At 33.2% G+C, this 20,301-nt stretch overlaps 1 protein-coding gene across 17 annotated transcripts in view; it reads right to left on the bottom strand.

The window, feature by feature from the left end:
• Nucleotides 1-20,301, bottom strand: part of LOC129940273 (polypyrimidine tract-binding protein 3) — a 768,555-nt gene that overhangs the window by 174,107 nt on the left and 574,147 nt on the right. For 3 of the 17 annotated variants that reach the window (XM_056049752.1, XM_056049174.1, XM_056049253.1), the window contains one exon: nt 13,372-13,413. The exons of the other annotated variants lie outside the window; for them this stretch is intronic. In XM_056049752.1, the coding sequence (XP_055905727.1) occupies nt 13,372-13,374 (3 nt within the window). In that variant the 5' untranslated portion in view covers nt 13,375-13,413. The remainder of the gene's footprint in view (nt 1-13,371; nt 13,414-20,301) is intronic. 17 annotated transcript variants of the gene reach the window in all.

Below are 20,301 nucleotides of genomic sequence, written 5' to 3'. Positions count from 1 at the left end.
TTATTTCTTCGAAAACGACGATGGAACAACTATTACCACCAATTCGGAGCGTTATGGTCAAATGATAACTGACTTTTTTTTGCCTGCTATTGAAGAATATGATTTGGAGAATATGTGTTTTTAACAGGAGCCACATGCAACAGCCGCATAGTTTCTCGTCTCGTCGTGGGGATATCAACTGAACATGCAATTCGCCACCGCTGGATTTTTTTTTTTGAAAGAACCATAAAAGAAACTACGCAGTCATGTTTTTGAACTTTTTGAGTAAGCTTTTGTTTTCAGTTTTAAATTTCGTTACAAATTAATAATAATTATTGACTCCTTTTTTGGATATTGAATTAAACTTAAATTTTCAATGATCAAATATTGTTGAAGAAATATACGGTTCAATAGTTCCTGAGAACTATTTTAAGACAAAATAACTATTCTAGGGGGAAGGGGGTACATTTCTAGAACAATACGAAAGCATGTTTTTAATTTTGAAATAAGAAAAATTTATAAAAAAATGGTAGCAAGTATCATAAACATCCATCGCGTATTTAAGAAAATTAAAGTGTTCGATCTTTGACCAAAAAACGTTTAAAGCAAATGACCCAATAATGGTTAAGACTGGGGTTCACAATTTTGAATTTTTGAGAACCCATTGCATCTAAAAAAATCAATGTCTGTCACCAGCTCATTTTCCTCCAATCTTCTGAAACACCATTTCAAAATAAGAAGTATGGACTTAATAGTAAAATGATGTTGAAATTTGTATTCGTCATGTAATTTAAAGAAGAAATGGTTCTAACAAAGCAGATAATGCAGTTGAAGATAGCATGAAGTTCCTGCAACCATACCTTTATTGAGCCAAACGTTCGAAGGCCGAATCAACTCGAGAAATGTGGAATATTCCTCCACTCGTGCCTACAATCTGACAGGTTTGGCCTTTTTTTTATAATGTACCGTCAAATTTAAGTTATTTACAATAGTGACGAAAATTTTGAATAATTTTTTGTTTTTGAAAAACGAAAGGGTTTAGTACTTAGGAAGGTAGGAAATTGTAGAGCCGATGAACTCGCTAAAATTGAACCCATCATTCCTATTTCACCTGAAAGGGAGAAGATAGGTATACTGATAGCTACATGTAACCTTCTGCTAAAAGAAACAGCTTTTGCGATAACAAACTTTAGGTGGCATAATTAACCAACATGCGCAGTCTTCACTGGACCTAAAGCACTCTAAAGACTTGTTATCTCAAAGCAGATTTCATATTAGCTCCCTAATAGGTGTCCTTACGGGGCATTGTCTTATAGGCACACACTCAATACGACTTGGTGTAGCCTCAAATGACTTCAGCAGGAGCTGTAATGACGAAGAAGAAGAGGAAACAATCTCTCACATTCTTTGCACTTGCCGCACTAAGACGCAAATTTCATCTGTGGGAGACTACTCTTTTGATAATCCCAGTGAACTAGCTAAAAAGAATATAAAATACATTATCAAAATGGTTTGACTAGTAAGAAGTAATTCTGTAGATTCATGTGGTATCCTAATGGGCCTTTTCATTTGGACTAAGGGTGTGGATTCTGAATCCACAGGCACATTAACTTAACCTTACCTTACCTAGGTGGCTAGGTCATGTAGAGCGAATGGATATCAACGTTCCAGCATGAAAAGTCTTCGAATACAATCCCAAGGGACGGCTGCGCAGTAAAGGAAACTACGACTCAGGTGGCGCACGCAGGTGGGTGAAGACCTAAATTAACTTGGTGTGAGAAACTGGAGACAGCTACCTAGGGACCGAGATGGCTGGAGACGCGTGTTGGTTGAGGCCCAGGTCCTCCCCGGACTGTAACACCACCTTAAGTTAGTAAGTAAAAGGGTTATGAGTACCCTAATAGTGATTAAACACAGTGCGAGCAATTATGAAAGGAGGACAAGATTAGAAACGAGATGCCGAAGCACAGTTGTTTTGAACATCTGCCCATGAAAATGTTGAGACTAGTAAAGCATGTCACATTCGTGTAGTGCGGCTAAAGAAAGAATCCCTGTACCTAAGGATCGTCCGAAATTGGTCTTATGGTAAAGCTGATGTGCTTTTCTAGTTGTAGGGGTATTACGGTTGAATTGTTTAAATGGTTTAATACAATTGGCTATTTTAGTAGACCAATGTTTATAAAAACACCGATAATACAATGATAGACATGAGACCTTGCGGCAGTGTTCAAGACAAGCAGATTTATCGGTAAAAGAACGATCTCCTATCATTTTTAAAACTTTTTTTTCAATTCTATCCAGAAGACTCAAGTACGTTATGTAGGAATCTATCGCCAGAAGAGAAGGAGTAAAAAAACTTCTTGCATCGTCTGGGAAAACCTGAACTTTTAGCAGTATTTTTGGAAATGTCGGATATGTGATTGTGTTTTCTGACTAGAACAGCGCAGCCATGAAGAATTGTGTACATTGAAATCGCAAGGAAGAACGATCTCAATTTAAGGAAAATGGGACACAATTCTATGGATAGAGTTGGACAGAACATTGAATTTATTGGAAGTCAAAAAATCTACTCAGATTTGGGCTACATTAAATAAAACACGTTTGAATCATGCGCTTTTGGACGGTGAATTAAAACGACAAATAATTAAAATTTGTGTTGGTGCACTGAACATACCGTGGTTGATGTTGTTAGGCAACAGCATTTCGTACAGACTAGACTGTGATGAAAAAACAATAGACACTAGGCTATAACCGAAAAGGTTAAAATCCGAGTGATCGGTGGTTCCAAAAAACCTGAGTTTCGCTTAGTGCCAAAACAGCTGGCCTGTTCAAAACAGTATAAACATATGCAGCATGGAAATTTTTTCTAAGCCCAACAATGTTGCTGAAAAACATTGAATACAAACTTGATCTGCCAGTAAATAGCTTTCAACGTTTTTCAAGATTCTTGAGTTTTTGTAATGAAAGAAATGAAATGAGGCTTAAATATTAAAATGGAAGACAATCCATAATTTAAACAAAACTCAGATAGGTAGTTTCTCACAGGAATGATAATTCAAAAAAACCTACATTCCTAAACAATGGATGCTTATTTGCCATCTTTTACTTCTTTAGCTTTGTCTATTTTAATTTCATTTCTATTAAGTGAAACTTCAAAGAAAAACATCAAAATGAAAAATTAAAAAACAAACAAAGAACACACACACACAAAAAAAAAAAAAAAAAAAAAATATAAAAATAAGAAATCTGATAACATTATCTTTATTTTGATTCCCTTTCCCCCTCTCTCTTTCTTTAAAATCATAGAATTAATTTCCTTTTTATATCTGATTATCCTTACGTAGACATACGCTTATTTTTTCTCTTCTATATTTGTCATCTCTAATTACTTTATTATATGAATCAACATAAACATATTATTTTTTTAACTTTTTGCTTTTATTATAATTTTTTATTTCTTGTAATTTTGACTTTAATTTCCTTTATACCTTATATTCGTATTTAATTTCAGGTGATAGACTATAGAATGAAAGGAAGAAGAAAAAAATAAAAAAAATAAATAATTTATCTTCGTTGAACAAGCGCGCACAAAATTACTCAACTTTGCTTCGTAAGATAAAATGAAAAGGACTTCAAATGCATGGTCGAATATTGGGGCAGTTAGTCTCCGAAGTTGGACTTAAACTATACAAACAACATTTGTTTTAATTGAGTAAATATGAGATGTAAATGCACCTTGATTTTAAACGTCTGAACGTTGTTATGAATGGAAAATATTGACTCGAGTAAAGTACTTTACATTCTTGAAGTGTGTCCAAAGAAAGAATCTCTACACTTGTCAGTACTGAAATTAGACTGAAAGGTATACTGTCACTGTTATATTCTTTAAACGTCTGAACGTTGTTATGAATGGAAAGTATTTCACATTCATGCAGTGCGGCCAAAGAAATAATCTCTTCACTTGATGGTACTGAACTTAGACTGAAAGGTATATTGATGAGCATCTCTAGATGTAGAACTGTCACTGTACTGTTGAATTCTTTAAACGTCTTAACGTTGTTTTGAATGGAAAACATTGACTCGAGTAAAGTATTTCACATTTATGAAGTGCGGCCAAAGACAGAATATCTACACTTGATGTTTCTGAAATTAGGATGAAAGGTATACTGATGAGTATTTCAAGATGTAGAACAGTCACTTTTGGATTCTTTAAAGGGTAAAATGAAACCGTCAACGTGACTAGAGTTATGTTAATCAAAATTAGCAAATAGGTTTCAGTTAACGAAAGTTTTAATTTTCCTCGAAGACAGTCCCACTGTAGCTAATGCTAGGCCAAACTCATCGTAATATCTTCTGCTACAAAGTACTAAGAAAAATATAAATATATCTGCATATTTATGTTTATGTGTGTATTTTTTGTATCTATGTGAACCTACACGCACTCATCTAATTAATTAGTTCTTATTCAAATTAAATGCCTATTTGCAAGAGATGAAAGATAGTCCTTGTTGCTTTACCTAGAATATTTATATGAGTATATGTGGGTAAAAAATAGAAGGAATATGAGTCTAGGTAAATGATAAAGCAAAAGAAAACCAAACAACTGGATTTTTTACCTGTCTTCCTTCCCTATTGCTTCCCTGCCCTGCCTACCATCCCTATCCACTCATCAGTCCTCCATATACACATGTATAGAGGCATACATACTGCCACTGAAATTAAATCAAAAGTCGCGTGGTTTATAATAAAAGCAACAAGATTTTTCATCCCTCCAGGGTTGGAAAAATAAATAAATAAACAACAAAAAAATAAAAAAAGCAGACAGATAAAATAATAATACCTACACACAGAAAGAGATGTACAACATTCATATGAACAAAATAAGATAAAAAACAGAGAAAAATATGAAAAATAAAAATATAGGTAAGTACAGAGAATTCTTTATCTTTATGTGTACCCACTTTCATCTTGCTAAGTAAATATCATTAGATTATAAAAGAAATAGATAAATGAATCCTTGAATCCTAGAAGTACACTAGGGCGAAGAAATTTATCCTTAGACAAATATTTAGTGTGGTTTCGAGGGTGAATGGAGCCCTGGAAGGGAAGAGGGGGCAGTGACATGGTAGGGGCACGGGCAGGAGCCTCGCGTAGAGCTTTGACAGCGAATATGATGACAAAGCGATTGGATAGACAAAATTTCGAGGGTGAGAATCAGGTTAAGGTTAATGGTAAAAAGACAGTATTATGGAAATGAATGGAATTTATGCCATCACCCGCCACCGAGCTTCGCCGCGTTTTCCACAAAGCATTAAATGTTGCCCGAAGGCGATACAAATACAAAAAAAAAGAGAACAAAAACTCACAACAAAAGAACATTACGAAAAATTAATTAACAAAATTGGAGGCAAAGAGATGGAATGGCGGCATAAAGAATCGTCGAAAAGTCTCGTTTCGCTTATGAAACTCAACCAGAAGCAGACTATGTTTTTTAAGGATAAAGACGCAACAAGTTCGGTATTCCTATTTTTTATTCGTTCTGTTGTTGGTGATAATTTATTTATTTTTTGTTGTTGTATTCTTATCAAAAAGGAAAAAATTCACTCATTTTCTATGGGTTGGTTTTTTGTTTTTTATTTTTTTTTATTTTAATCGGATTGTTTACTAGGAAGAATAAAATAATTAACGCTTTGATATTGAACCAAAAAAAAGTCCTTTTCTGTGATTTTTTGTTGTTGTTGGTGTTGTCTTCTTCGGATGGTAGTAGGTTAAGCTCTTTTGTTTGGAAGAAAAATGCCAACAAAAAAAGCATCAACAGGACAATAATTGGGGTGAAACTTGAATTGAATACACGAGGGGCGAGACAGGACTTATTATTTCGTTTTAAATCGTACGAAATAAAATAGAAAACAAAAACATATTGTTTGGGGACATTTAAGAATATTAAAGTCCTAGGACTAGAAAAATTACCCTTATTTTTATTATTTTTTTTTTTAATTTTAAGAAAAAAGTTAAGATTAAGTGTTCTTACTTCTTGAATGGAAGCTGTCGATTTCAATTTAATTGCTGCTTCCAGTTTTTAAATGCAATAGTTCCTAAGAAAGATTGAGCAAATTATACCAGCCACATTCAAGCCGTGCGGCAAAAAAAGTACGTTCAAAATTGGGCTAATGAGTATAGTGATCAATATCATTTGAAGTAGGGGTTAGGTAATTTGATGGCTGTCCATGATGGAGTGGGACACAATTGCAACCATATGAATCTTAGGGCTCTCTTCTAAGCTCAATGAAACCAGTTTGAGTCCCTTCCGAAACCTGAGAGGCTGACTATGTTAATATGATTCAGATCTTTAAAATCGTTATATAGAAGAATTCTTCTAGGTAATTATTGCTTTTAGCTGAATTATAGTTTCCTTTAATGTCTCTATGGACCGGCACCCAGCAAAGGTGAATATTAAACTGTTGTGTTCTGTTTTTGATCCATTTGTGTAAAAGTGAACTGACTCTTCCTTAAGGAATGCCCTATCTCCTCCAAGAAAGATCTGGAGGGTATAGAGATATGGAAGTTTCTGCCGAACTGCAGAATCTAAATACTTAATGATTATACAGTGGCCAATGTTGTTCTAAATTCACAGCGACGAAGCGAATAGCAGAGTTTGCAGCCTTTTTGTTTGCTAAATATATCAAGAGGTGTTAGGTAGAGTAGGATGTCCAGAGCAGTAAATGGGGTCGTGCAAAGCGTTCCGCTTATGAACAGGCAAGCTGAACGTTGGACTTTATTTATTTTGTCGCAGTTTAAAGCTTTTTTTTAAAACAGTCCACCATTCCACACCGTTCATTAAAATTGGTCTGATTACCGATGTGTATAACCAATACTTGATTAAGGGTTGTAAGCCCCATCTATTACCAACAGCTTTTTTTACGAGAAAAGAGAGCTACAGTAGCTTTTTTGACTCTTGTTTGTAAATTGTGTTTCTAATATAGTTTTTTGTCTAAAATAGGACCCAGGTACTTAGCCTCGTCTAAGAACTTTAAAGGGATATCTTTAATATAGGGAGGGTTCACAAATAAATTTCTGTATTTCCTCGAAAACCGATAAGAGCAATCTATGAGTCTGTCTAAGGCATTCTTTTAGTATGTTAGGGTGCTTTTCTGAAACAACTATACCGACGTCAACCGCATAGGCAATTACTCTGAAACCCCCTGCATTCAGACAAGTTAGGATTTCATTAAAAACTAGGTTCCAGAGAAGAGGGGATATAATACCACCTTTCGGCGTCCCTCTACTAACAAATCTTCTGAAAGAAAAGTTGCCCAGCTTTGAGTTAATTATTCTGCTAGTCAGCGTTAAATAAATTAACTCCCCATTTGAACTTTCTCTGTTCAGAGTTGTTAGTGCAGATGTGATTGCAGATGTGTTCAAGATGTTGAAACAACTTCGATGTCAAGGAAAGCAACCATAGTGAGCTCTCTATGATGGAGGAAGTACTGATAGTATGTGCAACGCTGTTTCTACCAATTGAAATTTACAGAAGGCATGTTGAGACCTAGACAGAAGTCTTGTATCAATGCTCGTCCTTAAATGGATATCAATCAGTCTGTCTAAGGTCTTAAGAAGGAATGATGGTAGATTTATATAGGTCGTAGATCTTTAGGGTTGACTTGCACGCATTTACTTGCTTTGGGTATAAAAATAACTTTAACTTCTCTCTATGTCGAGGGAATATGGACCAGATATAGAAAGCTCTTAAAAATTGACTCAAGGAGATGTGCAATTATGTCTGAAGTTCAGCTGTTTCTATCTGATCCTGCAGATTTAAATGGTTCGAAGATGTTGAGAGACCGTTGAAGCTTGTCTTTTGTGATCAGACATTTTGGATATAAAGAAACTTGAACGAAGTAGGGTTATTACCCTTGAATATTGTTTGAGAGGGTATTTGTATAGAGCACTGTTTGTACAAATATCGATCATTTAAATTATTTGAGGGCACAATTGAAGTTCAGGATTGAGCAACTACCCTTTAAAAATCTTCAACAAACTCTTCTCGAAAAGAAAACAAAAATAGTAAATATACGCCACATGTACCCGTTTGACAAATCGAAAGCAAAACTCTCAGAAATTACCTTTTTCTTAGCCTCTATTTGAACTGTATAAATCAAACAAATATATAATGTACCCTATGTGTATTTAATTCAACAATAAGATCTAACTTAAAGTTGTACAAAAAAAAGAAAAGAAAAAAAAATCAATAAATAAAATCTCCTTCAATCTCAATAATAGTTGTGTTCTTCCAACTGATAAAGTAAACCAAATGGAATTAATGAGACGTTAAATCTTTGTTGAGCCTCTGTCTTGTGGGTCTCTAAGCACACATACATATACATATATATCTATTCCTATCTATGTATATTTATGCCATATAATCTCCATTGAAATCTTCTATATGTATATCACTGCAAAGATTTATTTGTAATCAATTTTATTCATTCTTCCAGATAAACTCGCCTCTATGTAATATGTAGTTCAAGTTTATTGATTTTTTTCTTGGTTTGAATCTGGAAAAGAAATCAATTTTGTATTCTCTTCTATGATAAATGATGGATAATAAAATGCCCTTAGACCCTTACATTAACATACAACATGATAACTTTTTTCCTGTGTCTTGATTTTGTATGTTAAGGGAATTTTCGAAATAAAACAAAATAAAAAAGAAAATGTATTAAACTAATGAAGATTCCAAATTTCAGTGTTTACCTTTACGAGAATTCTTAAACTGAACTTAAAAATGACAAAAATCAAAAATATATTCAAAGATTTCAAAGGATCACGGTACAAATAGACACACAGTTAATATGGTTCTTCATATAACTGCAACGAAAATCTTCGTTTTTGAACAACTCCCAAAATGTTTTCCTATCAATTTCTCATGAATTTCTTATTGAATTTAACTCACCATAATTAAAACAAATCAACAAATGCTCCATGTATCCTTAACCGTCCGTAAATATCCTTATAACAAAACCCAATTACCACCCTCTTTCTATCAATCTAAGCCAAATTCATTGTTTTAAATTCGATTTTAAACAATACCTAAATGTACATCAATGAAGAAGAAGAATTTATTTATATATCTTTTCAGTCGTTAACAACAAAATAATCGTAAAAATTTATACGTGTTTCGTCCTACAACATCATACCATTTGTTTAATACAAATGAAAATAAAAACAAAATGTTAAATTCGTTCTAAATTACTATTTGCCACACTCATTCTCTTTCTCTCTCTCTCGCTTTGAGCAAGTGTATCTCTCGGCTCTGTCTTTGCATGGATATTATAGAAACCTATATAATATAAACGCAATTGATACAATGTTCTTTATGAAGCCATCAAAACCCAACAGCGATTTATAAGAAGATAAATCGACAAAGTTTAGATAAGCTCTTCAGGACCTTTTTCTATTTTGTGTTGTTTCTATGCATTTTAGAAAAGAAGAGCGAGGATCGACAACTACGACGACCGACAACGATGAGACGAGACGAAGATGTAAGACGACGGGTTTTTGCTAAATCTTTAATTAGATAACTTTTCAAGCTTCCCCCCTTCTTTATACCAATCGTCGCCATGCGTCGCCATCCCCGTCACCGTCAGTCAGTTGGTTGTCTTGTACCGCTTGTCTATAGCTTGGAAGGAATATAACTTAGGAATCAAGCACACAAGCAAAGCTATAACCATAAACAGCTCTTCTAGTTGTGAAAAGATACCTAACGTATTTTTTTTCTATCCTCAAAGGATAAAAAGGGTGGAAGGCGTTTTGAGAGAGAAAAATTACGACCTCCTGTATTGGTTGCAGTAAATCCTTTCACTTTTTTTTTGTTCAACTTAGTTTTCTTCATCATCGTGTCCTATTTTTTGTTGTTGTTGTTGTTGTTGCTCCTGTTCAACGGTCACCAAAGTACTATCCTCTCGATTAATGGCCGAGGAGGAAGCACTACAAATTGTGGGTTGGTTTTTGTGTACAGAGAATACCGAGCATAGGTACGAGAATGCCATTTAAATTCAACGCAAAGCTTTATAACCTAAAACTCAAGCGATAATATCCCCAGGTGATGGTTTTTTCTTTTTTATTCAACACCACCATTAACTTACCTTTATAGGGACGAGCAAACCAACAACGAACTTAAAGGACTTTTATACCCTGGTTTTTCGCTCTAACCCTATAAAAAGTAGGAAGTTGCAGGTATATGATGACGATGGGGGTACGTATAGCTATTTTTCATCACTTTCTATGTGTACATTTCTAAAATTCTAGCTATGGTGTTGTAAATATATAGATAGAGATATATTACAATAAAAACAACAACAACAAACAAACACTCATTCTCTCCTTCTTCGTACTTATACACACCTTTGGATGTGATGCTGCAGAAATATATACATTCTGCCCAGTTTGGTCGTAATTGAATTTTAAATAAACTATAACGTCTGTCCACACAAAATACACAATTTTACGAGAGTTGTCGTATAAAATATTTAAGTTTACATTTCACAATTTTCCAAAAGCACCGCACTGAGCTGAAGCTGGGCGCTAGCTGGAGCGGAGGTGGAATGGGAATATTTTTTTTTTACCTTGCTATAAGATATTTGTACCTTATACTTTTGCCCTCTCTATAACCAACAATGTATGCCTCATATTTATCTTTATAGGTGTATAACGGTGTGTATAGAATAACACCATCACCCTCTATATGTGATTGTGTATGCCATCACGTGTATATCTTTTAAGTCGCTACCACAATAAGATGGAAATATATGTCGTGTAGTCCGTGTTTTCTTTTTTCCTACACTGAGACATGGATGTCTTCTTCTAGTGATTTGGATGATATGGCGGCCTTAAAGGCGGCTTAACTTCTTTTCCTTTATTGCAAAAAGGGCTGGATTAGGTACTTTCAGAGTCTTGATGGGAGCCTACTCTGCTTTGAACGCGTAGTAAAAGAAAATCAAAATTTCACATTAAAGGAGTAAGTAAACATGGCTTAGTTGGTAAGCTTTCCACAATCAAAAGAAATAAAGAGGACCCATAAGTAACGCCGTCTAATATGAGTCATGAAGGACGTCTTTTCTAGTCCACTTTTAGTTTTTTCATTGTCATAGCGAAACTAAGCGAATAGTAAACCCGCAGGAATTATTAGGGTTCAATGAAAAATTAAATTTTAACCCTTCCCAACGGGGTTACTGGTTAAGATGTTTCGCTCAAGTTGTGTGACCCGTACTCTTTTAACGTAACTTAATCGAGGGGCATCTAAAGTTTGCAAAAGCAAAAATGGTTCGCCTAGTTGCAGCTTATATATGAGGACATACCGGACAGTTCAAGTAAGTTAAGAAACTCTACTGGGTATGAAAGGCTTTATCCTAAGTCCGACCATCTCCTATCCCTGTTTCTTACCGCCAATCTCCTTTTTTGAATAGTGTGTCAGTATAGTTTCGTCCGTTAATCTCACTATAAGAAACGACCAATGATAGGCAAAGATATTTGGTCCCAAAGCAGGCAGCTCCTAATGATATGCTACTCATTAGTGTTCTAAGAAAATGATTTATTTTATATCTAATTCAAAGTGTTATCGGGGGATGTGCTCAAAGAAGATATTAATGAGATACTTTGTCGCGGTAAAAAGTAGCTTAAGATAATTTCCAAGCTCTAAACTACATCCACAGTAAAAATCATGTCAAAATATTGATCCATAGCGACATGAAGGGCGGACAAACAAGCAAACAAACAAGCTGACTTTTACATTTGAATTATAAGATTTTATATGATTTTCTTTTTGGTATAGAAGACTTAAGGAGCAAATTGACTAAGATGTGGTTTTCCCAACATTAACACAAGATTCTAATTCTTCGCATTTGAATTGGAAACTCTTCAAAATAGAAACAACTCAAAGATGGTTAAAACAAAATTTGATATTAAGAAAGTTTTAGGTTCAAGTTCAAAGCTTAGGCAAAATTAAATATTTTTGTATGACACCCAGATGGAAGAAGCTCAATAATGCTTATAAAGGCCCAATGACTCGTAAAACAGCCCTGTTCAATGTCCTAGAGTAACTAGTTGCGGTTACATGTTTATCATTTAAAAAAAAACATGAAGTAAAGTGAAAAAAGGAAGCACCATCATGAAGATGAAGAAAATATTAAGAAATTGATTTTTATTTTGTTGCGCCTCAATGCAGGTCGAATACATACCTAACCCATATCTCTTCTCCTAGTTTAAGGATACAAGTACAAGTACCTAGGACTACGGGTAGGATACATTTTTGTATCTTATTTTTGCAGCAAATATTTTTATTACTTTTAACATGACTATATCCGTTATGTCGTTGCTACTGCAGTGTGCTTAAAATTGTTTTTTCTTCTTTATTATTTTTTTTTTAAATAAATTTTATCAAGAGGAGAGAACTAAAAAGGATATGAGTGCATGTATGATTCAGAAATATACAATTTTAATATCGTATTCGACTTGTGGAATGCCACACAGTAACACACACAACAACAAGACTATAAAAAAGTCTATTTGATAGGAAAAGATAGGTGTACGTAGATATATCCTTTTTATTATATACGAGTATGTATGCTGGTTGTTGTCCTCTGTTATTTGCAGTACTTTTGAGACTGTAATTACAGAACCTTGGTTGCAGAGATGGAGAGTTTATCTGTTTTAATAAAAAATAAAATAAAAAATACGAAACAAAAACAAACAGAAAATAAGAGTATTGGATTTATATATGATTCAGATTTCTGAAAGTAACTTTTCTGCATTTGTATGTATTTATGTGTTTTGCTCTGCTCTTATTATAAAATCTCTGCAAAGGATATGATGTGGGTATAATATTTGTGTTTAGGCATGAAAAAGTTAATGTTTTTAATTTAGTGTTCAAAAATTTGTCTACCTAGTGCTTAACTTTATGAGATTATTTTATTTGCTTGGATATGTGGCTTCATACGTGATGTGAATTTTTTAATCTCAACGATCTTTTTGCACCGGAAATGGATATTGTAGCCATAAGTGGAAGGTCGAAAGTAATTTTTTTGTTTGTCAATACAACACAAATTAAGGACTTAAAAACTTTGATTTTGTATTTAATATTTAGAAATTATAGAAAAGTTGTATACAACGAATGATTTGGATATTAATTATTTCACGTTTAGAAATTTGTTCAATAAAATTGAATGTTAAAAAACGTAAGTAGTCTAATTTCTAATTTGTTTGTCAATTAACGTCACAAAATAAAACTCTCTTCAAAAACGATACATTTGTATGCTTAATGTTGATTTTAAACATTAAAATAGATTTTTATTTTCTGTTTTTGATATTAGACTTAATTTTAATAAAAACGCTTACCATATCATTTAATATATAAATTAATTTTTCGTTGATCCTTACCTGCAATAAAAAAGAGAAAAAAATAAAAATTTAAATACAAAATGGCACGTAATTTAAAAAAAATTCTAAATAGCGATTTCACATAACACAAAACAACAACATTTAATAAAATTCCACAAGAAAAACCAAAAAACAAAACATCTGAAAACCCAAACAAAAACAACACATCAATTTATTATTTATAATTTTTAATATCCTCACAATAAATTTATTTAAATCTATAAAAAATGTAATAATTTTTATTTTTAAAACTTTAATTTAAATTCAATAAATAAATTGAACTATTTATTCACAGCACACATATATTATATTTATCTAAATATATTTATCTATATATTTTAAAATACTAATGAAGAGGGCACGAAGCGTTTATTTAATCAGACACAATAAAAGAAAATCAGAAAACAATCTATTTTAAGTGCAAGCACAATGCTCTATTAAAATAAAATTAAATAATATACAAATTCAATAATTTAAATTTGAAAAAAAAAGAAAAAAATACAAAAAACAATAAATAAATTTAAATACTTAAATTAGGCACTCAATAGCTCTTAATCACAACTACTGAAATGTAATGGTAATGAGCTTAATTTATGTTTGGCGTGTGAGTTATGTCAATATTTTTGTATCTAGGTTGGGGGTTAGGCCGGCCTTGAGTCGATAGTAACAAAAAAGCAAAACTTTTTATTCTACAAATGGGTCTTATGTTCTTGCTCATGATATTCATTGCCGGTATTTTAAAACTAATTTCTCAAATAAATTAGCCTTAAAACACTTCAATATAAACCACTAAAAAAAACGATTTTTTAAACATCATATTCATAATTTTCAATTTTATTTTTGTTATACAAAAATTATTTAATTAAAATTTATAGACAAAATTTATAAAAAAATTTATTTAAAGTAAATAAATAATTTTTTTTTTTTAAGTTTCGATTTTAAATTTAATTAACACTGAATACGCGAACCTAAATAGTTTGTACTAAGGTCCCCATGCAAATAAAATTTTAAAATACAATTATTATTTTAATGTTATCCTTTCCAAATTTTGATAGAGAATTGAAGAAGCTGATGCGATATTGGTATATTTAGCGACCTCCCCGGAACTGTGTACCTCGATAATATCCTTTTTTCTAATAAAAATGATTTAGAACCCTTGCAAAAGTTGAAAAAGGTGTATTTAGATGCAACAAAACAATGTATTTAACCTAGGATCAGTAAGAGCATTTGGGCCATACGCTATGTGTCGCTGCAATAAGTGATTTAGAAAAGCATTTAGAAGGTCTTAGAAAATTACCACAGCTCACGAACTTTAAAGAATTGAAAACTTTAATAGGTAAATTGAACTATTATTATCAATTTATTCCAAGTTTCTCACAAGTAGCTGGACTTCTAAATGTACTACATACAAAGAATGCCAAGTTATGTATGGGCAACTGAACAGCAGAAAGCGATAGAAAAGCTTAAATGCACGATTATGAGACGCTACCCCTGGTCTTAAAAACTCTCGAAGAACATGTGAAATAATTTAGCCAAGTGGATAAGGAAGAATTGTCCATTGTGTATGGTGTGAAGATGTTTGACTCCTATTTGTAGGTACACCTGTTTCAGTTTCAGACGGACCGAGTAAAGCCACTCCAGAAATGGCAATTTGGCGGCTGCGGAACTGGGATCTAGACCTATGGCCTATAATTATGAATTTAAGTACCACCCGATGACGACGTCTAAACATGGAAATGCAGATGCGTTAATTCGTCTTCCAGTGGGCCCAGATACAGAATTTAAACAGTCGCTTAGCGAAGGTTTATAAAGTGAATTCGGTTCTGAAAGAAGGCTACCGCTACGAGGCAGATATCAAACCGTATTTTGAGGGTAAGTTGGCTTTGAGCGACTAACACACCAATATGTTTGGTCTTAGACAGACACATTGATAAGATGGTCACGGAATGCTCTATTTTTCAACAAAATGCATGCAACTCTAAGAAAGAAAATAGCAACTGACCATTTTCGCAAATGAAGCCTGGAAAAAAATACACTTGAAATTCGCTGGTCCATTTTTTAAAAAAATGTGCCTCATACGTGGAGACTCTTTTTCAAAAGTTTCCATTAGTGGTATCGATGGTTTCTATAACCGCCGAAGCTACAATTAAGATCATCACATTTTTTTTTTGCGATTATGACAGACAACGGCCAAAATCTCTTAGAAGTTCTGCGAGATTCACTCAATTCAGAACAGCTCCTATTCATTCAGCATCCAAGGGCCAGGCAAGAGGTTTGTTATAACTTTCAAGGAGTTGTTCAAAAAGAACATGGAAGAGAAGAAATACGTTGATACCACTCTTTACTAATTCCTTTTTACATATCGATCAAAACCTCTCAAGCCGCCAGCAAAGTTACTTCATGTTGGCTTAAGAATTCAGAATAATTCTATTTAGTGCAAATTGTGAACAGGTAGTAAATTTGGCAATGTAGGCTAGAGTTCTGAGGTACGTCCATGAAGACCACTGGGGCTTTTCAAGAAAGAAGCGACTAGCACACTAACGTGTTTGGTTCAAAGTCTTAGACACACACATTGATAAGATGGTCGTGGAATGCACTATTTATCAACAAAATGCATGCGACTCCCAGAAAGAATAAAGCATCTGAGCTTTTTCGCAAATGAGGCCTGGAAAAGAATACACTTGAAATTCGCTGGTCCATTTTTTAATAAAATGTGCCTCATACGTGAAGACTCTTTTTCATAAGTTTCCATTTGTGGTATCGATGGTTTCTATAACCGCCGAAGCTACAATTAAGATCATCAAATTTTTTTTTGCGATTATAACAGACAACGGCGAAAATCTCTTAGAAGTTCTGCGAGATTCACTCAATTCAGGACAGCTCCTATTCATTCAGCATCCAAGGGCCAGGCAAGAGGTTTGTTATAACTTTCAAGGAGTTGTTCAAAAAGAACATGGAGGAGGAGAAATACGTTGATACCACTCTTTACTAATTCCTTTTTACATATCGATCAAAACCTCTCAAGCCGCCAGCAAAGTAACTTCATGTTGGCTTGAGAATTCAGAATAATTCTATTTAGTGCAGATTGTGAACAGGTAGTAAATTTGGCAGTGTAGGCTAGAGTTCTGAGGTACGTCCATGAAGACCACTGGGGATTTTCAAGAAAGAAGCGACTAGTACACTAATATGTTTGGTTCCCAGGCTTAGACAGACACATTAATAAGATGGTCGCGGAATGCAGTATTTGTCAACAAAAAGCATGCTACTCCAAAAAAAAATATAGCAACTGACCTCTTTCGCAAATTAGGCCTGGAAAAGAATACACTTGAACTTCGCTGGTCCATTTTTTTCTAATAAATTGTCGTTCATATGTGTAGACTCTTTTTCAAAGTTTCCATTTGTGGTGTTAACGGCTTCTATTACCACCGAAGCTACATACAAGGCCATCAAATCAATTTTTGAGATTGAAGGACTACCAAACGTGATTTAGACGGACAACGGCCCAAATCTTTAAGGAGTTCTGCGGGATTCACTCAATTCTTTAGTTTAGAACTGCTTCTTTTCATCCAGCATCAAAGGGAAAGGCAAAGAGGTTTGTTATAATATTGAAGAAGTTGTTCAGGAAGATTCCTTTTAACATATCGATCAAAATCTCCCAACCCACCAGCAAAGTAACTTCATGGCCAAAAATACCGCAATTAGTTGTGAAGTTTTGTTCATGAGGAGAAAAAGAACCGCAGAATTGTACATCTGCCAACTTCCATTGATCGCGACAAGTTTTTGGTCCGCAAGTATTTTCAGTCGAAGAAGTGGTCGAAGAAGAAGTCATCAAGGAAGTTCTTGAAAACAACATGTATGGAGTTCAAATAAACTGTAGTTACCTGAGACGCCACCAGAACCAATTGGATACTAACACAGCCCTAAGAGGACACATCGTTATTATACGACGGAAGTAGAATTCGAGTGAAAATAAGGCCGAATCCAATACTAAAGAAAATTTCGATCTGTGTACACAGGTTGACGAAATTGATTGCATCATTACCACGACTACTGCGTGTCCTGAAATTGAAGGGATTCAAGATGCAAATCCAAGAAGCCAGCCGAGTTCGTCAAGCTAAGGTTGTCAGCCATCAGCAGTAAGGAGATTAAACTGAATTAGAAAGAAACCCGAACGATTTTAACCCAAGAGTGGTAGAACCTATATAACGTCTGAGGAGAAGATGTAACATATCCATTAGAAAACTTTGAATTTTCTGGCACAATGATACTTATTTGCATAGTTGATGTAATCTATGTTTTTTTAAACGTCAAATAATGAATTAAAGTTAAGTAAAGTTCTCTTTTGTAATTTGGAACCCAGAGCATTTACTTTAGAAATAAATGATAAAAACGTGACAAAATTATTAGACTTTTTTTTAAAGTTAAGTTTCAATTGTCCAACATACAAACTATTCGTAAAGTAGTTAAAAAAACATATTCATTTTTTGGACATATTTGATTGCAAAATGGTACTGAATTCAATTTTTCATTTGTAAACCTTAAATATTCCCTTCAATAATATACACCTACCTCTTATTTGAAATAGAAATTAATCAGAAGCAAGCTTTTTAACTTTTATAATCGATGATGGGAATAACTTTTTTAAGTTTTATTGAATTCACAACAAATCAGATAATTTAAGGAAATAATCGTTTAAAATTAATAGCCGATAATTAGCTACAGATAAAATAAAATATGGTTCACTCATTTCAAAAAAACCCTTTATCTCTTTTCAATTTTATTATTTCCACAATTGAAATTGCTGAGTGTGTTGCTGACGAGAATGTGAAAAATGGATTAGTAATAATATTTGTTATTTTTACTCGAAAAAAAATATTAAACAATAAAAACAAACCACTTCGTATGCATCAAATGAAAAAAAAAGAAAACAAATTAAAAAGTGATTTAAATTATTCAATTTTTGCATTTGAGTTTTATTTCAATTTTTGCATTTGCTGAAACATTATGGTTTTATTTTTATGTTTGTAATTATACAATCGATTTAGAATCAAATTCGAATTAAATGTGTTTATTAATATTGTATTTTGTTTTTTTTTTTATTAATTTAGCATGTGCCCCATGTTTTCACTATTTCCTGGAAAAGCTGTTTAAAAATGTATTTTGTCGGATATGTTTCCATAAAATTTTTAAAGCCGTATCAATAGTTTTTGTATGGTGAAATAAGGAATAACAATTTGTTTGCCGTTAATCGTCGTGAATTGAATAATCTCTTTCCTGAGTTAAGTCGAAAATCGTTTTCAAATTTTTGAAATGTTAACAACAAAATAAAAAACGTCCTTAAACAAAATTTAAGCGTTCTTTATTTTAAATCATATTTTTTTTTGAATACATATTTGAATACGTATTTACAAAACAGTTTAAAGGGCAGACGTTCTTTTGTTATTGTAAGTAACTAAATAGCATGTTTGCTATTTTTTGGTAAAATATAAAATTTGTATTTTTATTACGTATACGCCTTGGTGTACGTTTCACATTTGTTTGATTTAGGAGCAAATGAATCAACTCGTTTAACTTAACCAATAAAAATCACAATTTGTTTGTCCTGCATTCAATGTTTTCTTTCTTTAATTAAGTCGAAAATCTTCTCAAATATTTTAAGAAAAACAAAATAAAAAGCGTCTTTAAAAATAATTTACTTGTTCTTAATACTGTAAGTATTTGAAACAATATTTTTTTAAATAAATGTTTAACAATTTATTCACAAAAAAAAAAAACAGTTGAAAGGTCAGCTACGTTTTTCTGTAATTAAGCTAAACTTAAAAATTTTGAATTTTGTATTACGTATACGCCCCAGTGCACCTTTCTTATGTGATTGTTTTAAGAGCAAATAAAACAACACGTTTAACTTTACCAAAAGGCTAAAAAACATTCAAGACATTCAAGTATACAAAATTTCTTAAGTGAGAAGCCAAGAAATATCCATTCAGGAAAGCACGCTCTGGCTGTCTTACGATTAAGACGTCTTGTTCTTTGAGTAAATTAAGATACTTTCTGCCATATTATGTAAACGTTTGATAGGTAATTATCAGTGTGAATTCAGACCAGGAGAGTCCACCATCTTGAAAAAAACCCATTAACTTCAAATTGATACCCAACATCTCTTTATCCATTCTAAAACCACTTATGACATCATCTTTAGGTAAGAGTTTTACATAGAAATGTCTAGTTTTGGAATCCCTGTCAAACTTATCGGTTTCGGAAAAGATCTCACCGATGCATTTGATGTCAAAAAAGGTTTTAGACAAGTCAATGCACTGTCATGCGACTTCTTCAACGCCGTTCTGGAAAACTTAACCGTCAAGACTAGAGACACAATCTTCTGATGACATTGACATAGTTGAAAGATTAAAGCCTGATAGCAGTGAAGCGTTTTTAAGCATTGCGAAGGAAGCGGAGAAGATGGCTTAGCTTGACCAAGTTTATGGTGTAATCTAAAAATCAAACACCATTTTGGATAGCTATAACTTAAGCTTTTAGGACTTTGTCTACATAGGCTATAAACACAGACAAAGACACCAGCGCTGTAATCAAACGAATAATAACTCTCGCAAAAAGGTGCTTATTTGGACTTAGAAGGCAATTGATTAGTAAAGTCTTATTTCGAGCATCTAAAATCACCATATATAAGACAATCTTCATCAATTATAGCGAGGAGTCCTGGAACTGTCATATAAAGATGAGAGCGTCTTTAAATGCTTCGAGAGAAAAACTCTTAAGGTGATTTAGGTCCTGTCTACATAGATGGAGAGTGGAGGAGAAGATACAACGACGAACGTCGACAATGACCTTATTAAAAGCATAAAAGTGCAAAGAATTAGATGGCTGGGT

This window comes from Eupeodes corollae, chromosome 1 (assembly GCF_945859685.1).
Source record: "Eupeodes corollae chromosome 1, idEupCoro1.1, whole genome shotgun sequence".
NCBI lineage: Eukaryota > Metazoa > Arthropoda > Insecta > Diptera > Syrphidae > Eupeodes > Eupeodes corollae.
Note: the sequence above shows the minus strand (reverse complement) of the source record. Positions and strands in the feature narration are given on the sequence as shown.